General features: G+C 40.6%; 3 protein-coding genes across 4 annotated transcripts in view; all 3 read left to right on the top strand.

Annotated features, from left to right (window-relative positions):
- The first annotated feature begins 2755 nt into the window (after positions 1-2755).
- Positions 2756-5279, top strand: LOC100186735 (claudin-17-like). Its single transcript, XM_002125910.5, has 5 exons — positions 2756-2973; positions 3511-3666; positions 3998-4194; positions 4799-4891; positions 4948-5279. The coding sequence occupies exons 1-5, from the start codon at positions 2805-2807 to the stop codon at positions 4969-4971; spliced, it is 639 nt and encodes a 212-aa protein (XP_002125946.1). The 5' UTR covers positions 2756-2804; the 3' UTR covers positions 4972-5279.
- Positions 5280-8206, top strand: LOC113475042. Of its 2 annotated transcripts, none has more exons than XM_026838454.1 (10): positions 5280-5817; positions 5892-6037; positions 6119-6210; positions 6287-6327; positions 6386-6413; positions 6561-6708; positions 6765-7332; positions 7429-7552; positions 7608-7694; positions 7832-8206. In XM_026838454.1, exons 1-10 carry the CDS (start codon positions 5602-5604, stop codon positions 8155-8157), a joined length of 1776 nt encoding a protein of 591 aa, XP_026694255.1. In that variant the 5' UTR covers positions 5280-5601; the 3' UTR covers positions 8158-8206. The 2 variants fall into 2 exon arrangements, with proteins under 2 accessions (XP_026694255.1, XP_026694254.1); XM_026838453.1 differs by having other exon boundaries at positions 6762-7332.
- A 37-nt stretch (positions 8207-8243) lies between these two features.
- LOC100184334 (coagulation factor XI-like) overlaps positions 8244-10431 on the top strand; it is a 5934-nt gene continuing 3746 nt past the window's right edge. Inside the window, exons 1-5 of the mRNA XM_018815545.2 lie at positions 8244-8331; positions 8981-9164; positions 9226-9329; positions 9501-9653; positions 10098-10212. Of these exons, the coding sequence (XP_018671090.1) occupies positions 8268-8331; positions 8981-9164; positions 9226-9329; positions 9501-9653; positions 10098-10212 (620 nt within the window). The 5' untranslated portion in view covers positions 8244-8267. The remainder of the gene's footprint in view (positions 8332-8980; positions 9165-9225; positions 9330-9500; positions 9654-10097; positions 10213-10431) is intronic.

Genomic DNA, 10431 nt, shown 5'->3' with positions numbered 1-10431 from the left:
GTCGCAATGTCTTAGTCTAATTAAGCTGCAAAAGTTTGTGCGGTATTTCAGATTAGAAGACCAGCATGTTTGGCGGCAAGTACTAATGTATTGGTAGATATACAAGTAAGTAACTTACACAGACAGCAAGATATGGTGAATAGTATTCTGTCACAGATTCTCGATCAAAACGCACTGGCACGATTTTACTGCTATTGAATGCATGGCAGGGCAACGACAGTCGGTATAACAAACAGAACACCCGTGTTATAACGATTGTCGTTGCCCCCCCCCCATGCGAGGATAAATAAGTTACATACGTAGTAACTCGTAAGCGGACAAGAGGTTTATGAAACAGAACACCCATGTTATAACGACTGTCATTCCCCCCCCCAAGCAAGGATAAATAAGTTACATACGTAGTAACTCGTAAGCGGACACGTGGTGTATGAAACAGAACACCCGTGTTATAACGATTGTCATTGCCCGCCCCCATGCGAGGATAAATAAGTTACATACGTAGTAACTCGTAAGCGGACAAGAGGTTTATGAAACAGAACACCCGTGTTATAACGACTGACATTGCCCGCCCCCATGCGAGGATAAATAAGTTACATACGTAGTAACTCGTAAGCGGACAAGAGGTTTATGAAACAGAACACCCGTGTTATAACGACTGACATTGCCCGGCATGCGAGGATAAATAAGTTACATAAATTCATGCAATAACAGTAACATCGTGCCCGTGCGTTTTGATCCAGCAGAATCTGCTACACCACATCTTGCTGTCTGGTACATGGAAATCCAATTAATTTTTTTCACACGATGTCGCTGATGAGTAAATTTTGACTTATGCCATTATTTCCGATCTGATCTTGGTATTGTAATATATTCAACACGCTACGTCGCATGTGCGAAGATGATTTACGAACGTTTGGTTTTGATCTTATGTGTATGAATTAATATGATGACATCATGTGACAGTGGATGACGTCATGTGACTGTGGATTACGTCACGTAACAGTGAATGACGTCATGGAACTAAGGGTTACGCAATGTTATTTTTTATCTGCATTGTTATTTTTAATCTGTTTTAAACTTATCGAGTTGGTGAAGATATTTTTCTACTCCCCCATATTATCAGTTATCGTGTCTACATGCCATCTTGATGTACGCATGTAGTCTGTATATCTACACCAATGATAATATTTTAGGTTTAGTCAAAATATTTGTAACCAGGGACACACAGTTTAATTTGCCAAATACATGTAGTGGAATGCCCACAGTCGGGTTATTGTAGACGATCATTATCCAATATATTCCGCATAAACTTCCGCAAGTGGCTTCAGTGAGTCTTGACCCATTAACCCTCAAAACATATCTCCCGCAATATTATTACGCAATAGGTAACTCGGTAAACACGAGAATCAAAACAGCGACAAGGAACAAAGGCTTCGCGTTGTTCGGTAACAATAGGGGACGCAACTCGATTCTTCACAACCCGCAAGACAATAAAGCGTCTTCTAGAATTAGCAATCCTCGGAGTTTCCGCGGTCTTAAGTTCCCGACAGTAATCGCTACAACATTCTAAACATCATGTGATTCGTTTGACTGGGGGTTGTTATTGCAGTTTATGGTGGCTGATTAAATCAAGCGTGTTCGGGAGGTTTAGTTCTAGAATAATTTCCATTGATGGCTGATTGTGACGTAACCTACAGCGAGATAGAAACAATTAACGATTAGTTCGATTGAACGCGATGCTCCAATATTGTCGTTATAAGTTAAACCGTTGGCCGCTGTCGATGAAATAATTGAAACTGAACGTAATTAGATTATCGTAAGTAATGTAGCGATGTTTCTTCTGAATTGTGTTGAATAATTAGTTGTTACATCTACGTGTGTATATCTACAATAACAAGAAAAATAACAATTGTGGGTTTTGTAGATAAGGTAGTAGGACGTGATGGTAATTACGCAATATCAAATGTGACCGATTAAGTTGAAGTCGCCACAATAAGTTAATACATTGAATATGTGTTTGTATTCTCCTGTACGGGTTGTCGTTGGCAACAAACCGACATCAAACACTAGCTTTGTAAACGCCTACCATTTATGAATTGGAATATTTACACGGCTTAATCGGTTAAATCAACCATGCAGTTGGTACTAGCGGGTGGTTTAACCCCAAGCAGAGTCGCTGCTGTGGCGTATACTGGGTGTTTGGGTGGATTGCTTTATATAAAGGTGGCTGCTGTGTGGGACGTCGTGTTATAAAAGCCAAGGTCGCTAACTATACGAAGTCATTTAGACAGCAGAGCCGTGTATTTATGTGCGTCGTAATGGGCTAACTCCCAAATACTATGTTACGCCGAAAGACCTCACACACATTGAATAGAATAGCAAACAATACCAAAAGCGAAGTTGGTAGTAATAATGTACACAGTATATACGGTATTTCAAGCAAGGATATTTGGCTATAGGACCTCGCCCGTGTAAACAGAAGGTTATTGTTTTAAATAGAGTAGGGTGGGGTAAGACGGGACACCTTTAGCACATAATATCCAAATAGGCGTTTTAAACAATTAACAACGGTGTGTGACAGTCGTAAGTATACGGTTTTATAATTCCTTGAATGTTCTTTGTTTATTACGAAATGGGCGTAGAAAATAGAATGAAAAGGTGTCCCATCTTCCCCCACTCTAATATGCAAATATTTCAAATATAATGTGATCGACATACCAAGTTTGTACCCATCGTCAACACCTATGTAACAATGCCTATTATTACGTTCCAGGTTTCCATTGTTAGTTAACAAATAAAACACAATGGGTTTAGGTGGTTGTGAAGCGTTTGGAATTGTTTTGTCGCTCGTCGGCACCGCGTTGTTGCTTACAGCTCAGTTATTAGCGCCATGGAAGACTGTGGGAGACACCTGGATCGGGATTTGGAGAGACTGTAACGTTGGGAGGTTGGATCAATGCGGGGGGTTAACTGGTGAGTGGAGGTCACCGGGTTCAAGTCTCAAGGCCGACGATAGCTATCGCTGTTAACGTCTGTCGTTTAGCTGCTATAATTCCCTTCTTTTTGTTGTTTTAATTAATTGGATTTCCTTTAGTGTATTCTGAAGGGATAAATATAATTTAGGTTATTTTTCTAGATAAGACATCCGGTTGTGACTAATGGGCTGCGCACATTATCAGCCATACATAAAAACAATCACCCCCCAAGTTATATGCATGGTAACTTATTTTAATGGACATTGTTCCAACACATATCAGTCATATAGTAGGCTGGGGGAAGATGGGACATATTTCATTCTATTTTCTCGTCCCATTTGGTAGTAAACAAAGAACATTCAGAGAATTATAAAGCCGTTTTCTTACGACTCCCATAAACCTTTGTTAATTGTTTAAAACACGATACGGATATTATCTGCTAAAGGTGTCCCATTTTCCCCACCTTACTATATCTCTCCATAACAAACTAAATACCTCGACGGCGAGCATGAGGTTAGCTCTTCTCTTCCCACAGATTGGTTGAAACGGATCGACGTCACTGCTGCGCGAGGATGTTTCATCGCTGCGGATGTTTTGTTCCTCATCTCCCTTATATTGATGTTGTTCGCTATATGTGCGGACAAGAAGGGTGGGTTAATCACGGCTAAAGGAGGGTTGGAGATTACTGCAGGTGGGCACGATGACGTGGGGTTAGTGACGTCAAAACAGTATGACGTAGGCAAGACTATATCATGACGCATTTTCCTACTATGTTGTTTTTGGTTTTGCATATGCATTTAGAATCGTCGTGGTTCTCGACAACGTGATATATTTGGTCGCGTTTATACTTTGGATGTAACAGAATGCAAACGATATTTCTTAAATGAAAATGTGGCAACATTATTTATATGTTCACAAATGTATATAAATGTATATATATATATATATATGTGTGTGTGTGTGTGTGTGTGTGTAATTACACACATTTTTTACGCTCAAACTTCTTAATAAACAACTTCCAGGCATTATTATACTTGCTGGTTGTGGGGCTTTCACCGCTTTGAACCTGGTTGATCTTGGTGCCATTAGCGACATTGGACTTTTCGGCTTAGAGCTAAGAAGAGATTTCGGGTACGCCTTCTACCTCGGCTGGGCGAGTGGAGGGGTTGTGTTTATAAGCGGTATCTGTTTGGTCGTGGGAGGGAATCAACGATCAAAGGTACTTACATTTAGAAGATTAATTTTGTTTAAATGCTTCAGTGAGAGACATCTGTTTGTTGAACAAGTTGTGAAACATCAACGTTTCATGACAGATGTCCATTCAACACTCTGCCTTGTTTTGCTATATATTGCTCGTTGTTGTTACAAAAAGACGGATTATGTTTCATAGGTGCAAATTCCTCATGCCCAGTCGGGTTATAACGTATAGAACAATCTAGAACGAGGTGTATGTAGCAGATCAGCCGTGTTATAACGACTGTCGTTGCCCGCTATGCGAGGATAAATAAGTTACATACGTGGTAACTTGTAAGCGGGCACAAGGTGTATGAAACAGAACACCCTTGTTATAACAACTGTCGTTACCCCGCCATGCGAGGATAAATAAGTAACATACGTGGTAACTTGTAAGCGGGCACGAGGTGTATGAAACAGAACACCCGTGTTATAACGACTGTCGTTACCCCGCCATGCGAGGATAAATAGGTTACATACGTGGTAACCTGTTAGCCGGCACGACGTGTATGAAACAGAACACCAATGTTATAACGACTGTCGTTGCCACGCCATGCGAGGATAAATAGATTACATACGTTGACCCACAGAAGGAGAAAGCTTCCAACAGCCTACCCGTGGTGATGATTCCACAATACGGACCACCCAAAGATGTCAATGTCAACACCGTATCAAGAAACCAGGTAACTTATTACTCGACAGCGAGCATGAGGTGTATTAACCGATATTCAATCCGCAGGTGGCGCCAGTGACATTTGGATAACCGAAACTGAACCGATGACTTTCTGTATTTATCGACCGCACTTACTTTTGTTTACACATAACTCTTATATTCCTATATGTTGCACCAATATGTAAATATCCTCGTTTATTCCTGAGTTTGATGATTCAGTTTTAATGAGTTCTTGCACGTCATCTAGCGGTTGTGTTTTGTAGCGATTTTTTTATATTGTGATTGGTTTATATGATGTAACAATGGTGTTTATGATTAATTATATAATTAGTGACGTCATCATTGCAAATATTGCATTTGGTTTTCTAATAAACTTAAAAAAAAAGATTTTCGAACAATTACCAACTCTCGCTGTGACATAATAGTTACACCAATTACCATCGCGAGAAAAAGCTCCTTCTTCTTTAATTATTCATCGTTTCAAGTTGCGTCACACAAGCCATTGTGACGTTTGCAGTGGAAGCAGTTTGGCTAAAAGTTGGTAAGGAGGTCAAGCTGTTTACGTTATGGTGATGTCATCAGTAATTGTTCACGTGATCATGACGTCATTGGTAGTTGTATACATCATGGTGATGTTATTTCATGTGTAAAAATTTCTAACTTTAATGTTTATAGTTAAGCTACGTAATCGATAGTTTTTTACGACGTCATTGATACGTCATGGGAATAAATGTAAGCAGAGGAAGCAAGAAAGTTTTACGTCACGATGACGTCACAACTTCTAGAAATACAAACCTACGTCATCGGTATGGACAGGACATCCGTAAGAGGGCGCTGCAGGCGGAATATGAAGCTTGGTTGCGATCGTTGGGATCTGTTGATCACGTGGGTGAGGGTCACGAGGTTGGGGGTCAGGGGAAAAGTTTGTTTCGAAAAGTAAGTTGTTTGTTACGTCACATATCTATTGTGACGTCATACTTGTTGGAATAATGCATATCGCTCGCAAAAAGGTGACGTCACTATTATCATCGAAGCAGCATCGAAAGACACCCATTGTTTGGCCGCATGACGTCAGAAAGGGTGACGTAATACCGAAAATTCGATTGAGCTTTGCAGAAAGTAAAAACACAAGAAAGCTCCCACCGCTGCCTAGGAGGTAAGCGCAACGTTGTGGATATTTATAGATGATAAAATGGTTGTGGATATTTATAGATGATAAAATGGGGTGTTTCACCAGGGAAAGTAAAAAAGAAATAAACTCATTCGCGCCACCTAGCGACGAAGAGTTTTACTCTTGGTCGTTTCAATCTTCAGGAACGGACAAACGAGGTGATTATAACGTCATAGTGGGATTATTTCGTCTATTGTTTAAATCAGCCAAAGTATGTTTAAACTATATTTGCAGGTCAACGTTGGGACCAGAGACCCCGGGACCAACCGCTAAAGGTTTGGATTGTTTAAAATGAGTTATTTTTTTTGAATTATTTATTTTTCTTTTGTTTAGAAGGAAACAAGCGACATCGCGAAGTCAGGTGATTTAATTATGACGTATCAATAATTGAGATTGTTTAAACAAAAGAATCGCTGCTTAAAACATTTTTGACAAAAATTAAAAATAAATTATTTATGACGTAATTTTATGCATGTTTGTGACGTCATTTCTTTTCATTGTGACACAGGGTATCCAGAACGACGTCATACGTGGGAAATCCCCTTTGATTACAACGCAATTCAAGGTTCGTCATGCATCGTTGGGCCCAAGGTACTACCCACTCTATCGCCATCTAGCGGTTATCACTTAGCGACATCTGGTGTCCATAAGGCAAAGTATGTGTTAGGGTTTATTGCGTCATAATACGTCATAATGAATCCTCCTTTAGCAGCGATTCGTCCACTACAAACAGAGGGAAAAGATCACGTGACCAACTCGACTCTGAGATTATTACGTCATCAGGAGGAAGTTCCCCCAAACCGATATCATTATCAGAAAAACGGAAGTTAAAACGCGTCATTAATGAAATGAGTGACGACTTTCGGCGACAATTCATTCAAAAACCAACGGTGGTTCCGCCACATACAACAGTGGATTCGCCACAAACAACGGTAGATTCGCCACAAACAACGGTAGATTCGGCACATACAGCGGTAGATTCGCCACATACAACGGTAGATTCGCCACATACAACGGTAGATTCGCCACATACAACGGTAGATTCGCCACATGTGAGAACATTAAACTTTGGGCCGGGCAGCGAGAACTTTTTTCTCCTGGGTTCAATCAAGAGGTGTCGGGAAAGACTTCGACCTGTTGGAGGTTCAACGGGAGACCATGACGCAACCGATGACGTCATGGATGACATGATACACGAGTTTGAACCTAGGGGGTTAAGGTCGCATCGACCAAACTCTGAGACGATGAGCACGCCAACTTTACTGTGGAGAAAAAATACGGTAGGTGTGTGACGTCATTGCTATGACGTCATCGTCATAAAGTTAATATTATGACGTTATCGTTATGACGTATTTATTTTTGATGTATCACTACAGATGGCGTCATCGATGACGAGCATGAAGGAAGTGACGTCACCGTACAAGAACTTTACCGATTCGTCAACCACTCGTGGCACGTGGTCTACATCGACCAATCACACGACGCGTAGCTCGCATCAAGGTATTAATGTTATTTTTTATAAATGACGACGTAACACTCCACGTGATGTCCACAGATGATGTCATACAAGATGACGTTACAAAGTCAAGCAGTAGCAGCGGAAGTTTCAGATCAGATGATCTTTCCTACGAAACAGACGAAGGTGATTGTTCACTGTTTATTCGTCGTTATGACGTCACAACGATTATTATTATGACGTCACAGAGAAATAAAAAAATAATTAATTTTATATATTACCTCAATGATCGAAATAAAGATACTTATGACGTCACAATACAGATTTCACAGATCAACCTTCCGATTCGGGATACGGCGTTCCTATTGGTTACCGGTCATCAGGCGATCGTTACCATGGTGATCGTGATGCGCATAGCAACCAACCACGTGACCACGGTCGTCATAGCAACCAGATCCCACAGCAACGTAGTCTCGAGGACAAGATTGACGTCATGGTGACGTCATTAATGGAGAATAAATTCCCCACCAGAGCGCGACAGAGAGTTACTTCCGGTGTATCTGCTGACGTCATACAGGATATGATCGAGCGCAAAATCGCGTCGATTATGACGCAAATGATGAATCCAAAGTTTCGTAACGATATGTGAGAATAGAAACAATGCCCCTCACAATCACCATTATGATGTACCATTGTTACACGGGGTAACTTAACCCTCTTGTTTCATTCCGTCGTTTACGTGCTACAACACACAGGGAGATGTGGCTTTGTTTGTTTATTATATTTATCTTAAACTTTCAGTTACCAGTGGTTGCGGCAACAGGTAATATATGTTAACGTAAGAATGACGTCAGGGTGAAGTCAGAATGACGTCATTCAATCTTTCTTACGTCAGAATGACGTCGTAGATTTAAGAAATTGTTTTTTTCGCAGAAAGTTTAATTGTCGCATAATTCTAGAACGCAACATAAAGTGACGTCATAATAAGATAACGTGACGTCACGAGGTGTAAAATAAAATCTTAATTTCTATGTTCGTGTTGTTTGAGGGCAAGTGTTGTAATAATCCGATGTCGAGTTGGTGAATTACCGACAGCCAGCGCCGTGGCATAATGGTTATCTGGGGCCTCAAACTCAAAAGTAGTGGGTTCAAGTTCGCTGCTACCATTGTGGGCCCTTAGCGATAACTGCTCTAACATAGTGGTCACTAATAGGTTGTCTTAATTATAAAGCCATACAAACCGTACTTCGCTACCAAAGAGATAATTTCAAATTATTTACAAATATAGTTATTATTGGGCACGAATAATAGATTCTTTATTGTTGAACAGTTGGTGTTTCTATTTATTCCAACGTATATGGTCCCTATGGTTTTAGATGTGTATTCACTTACTAAATAAAGTGGTAATTTACGTGCTCATTCATCAAAGCTCCTTTACTATTATGAGGAGTAAAAATTACCGGTCTTGTCAGATGAATGCGGTGTACCAGTGATCTCACGGTCGCGTATAGTTGGAGGGAGTGAAGCGAGCAAGGGTGAATGGCCATGGCAAGCCTTGCTGATGCGGGTTGGTATAAATAACGTAAGGTTCGCATTGTGCGGAGGAACACTAATCGGGGACAAATGGATTCTAACCGCAGCTCATTGTACCGTCGGGTGAGTTGCTTTTTAGGGGTTTCCCCCAAGAAGAGTTGTTATTATGACGTCATGTTGGCAGGCTCGATGCTTCGAACCTTCAAGTTGGATTGGGCGTATTGGATTATGACGTCATTGAGGATTCCGCGAAATATTTCGCGGTTGAGAAAATAGTCATTCATTCGGGTAAGTACGTTCGAATCCAGGGCAGGCTAGTTAAATGAATGAATGTAACTTGTTATATATATCACGATGGGGCGACGATAGTCGTTATAACACGGGTGTTCTATTTCACCTTGTGCCAGCTTACGAGTCGTATGTTACTTTGTGGGTGATTGTTAAAGTTGTAAGTTGCAGGTTATAATGACCTCACACTGGTTGATGACGTCAGTATGTTAAAGTTGGCAGGTGTAGTGGTGTACACGGATTACATCATTCCTGCTTGTCTACCAACTGATAAAGTAGACGTTGGTACATTATGTTGGATCACAGGGTGGGGAAGTACCCAAGGTGAGAATCATTTGGATTATATTTGGGGAGTGATGTAATGGCTGTGGATATTCGCATACAATATGTAAGCTTTACAATGTATATATACTTAAATATATGATGAATATGTTTAACTATTGTGGAGTTCCTGTAGGGTTACTTTAATGTTAAACCTTAAGTGGGTTTAAAGATCTGAGTATTTCATGCCCACTGGGAAGCAGTTGTGTTTTGATACCTTATACCTATATTTATGTATCAGCAGAAATGTAAACTTAATATTCATTATCAAGAATAAGATTAAGTGAAAGACTTTCATTTTGGCGTTAAAACCCATTTTGTTGTTTTAGTTAATATGATCTTCATTTTCAAAGAGAATTACATTAAAGTTTGAAACATATTCCTGTTCTACTTAATATGATACGTTTATAATATTCATTGTATTAATTCATATGATCTTCTTTATAGTCAGCAGCGATGACTTGAGCAAGTTACGCGAAGCCACTGTTCCCGTGATCAACAACACTCAATGCAGTGAATGGTATTCATCGTTTATTGTCACAACCAACAACTTATGCGCTGGGTAAGTGTGGGCCAACTTACCCCTTAGTGTGGGCCAACTTAGCCCTGAGTGTGAGCCAACTTACCCTGAGTGTGGGCCAACTTACCCCTGAGTGTGGGCCAACTTACCCCTGAGTGTCGAGCCAACTTACCCCTGAGTGTGAGCCAACTTACCCCTGAGTGTGTGCCAACTTACCCTGAGTGTGGGCCAACTTACCNTGAGTGTGTGCCAACTTACCCT

The sequence above is a fragment of the Ciona intestinalis genome, unplaced genomic scaffold (assembly GCF_000224145.3).
Source record: "Ciona intestinalis unplaced genomic scaffold, KH HT000090.1, whole genome shotgun sequence".
Taxonomy (NCBI): Eukaryota; Metazoa; Chordata; class Ascidiacea; order Phlebobranchia; family Cionidae; genus Ciona; species Ciona intestinalis.
This window is presented reverse-complemented; position numbering and strand designations above follow the sequence as displayed.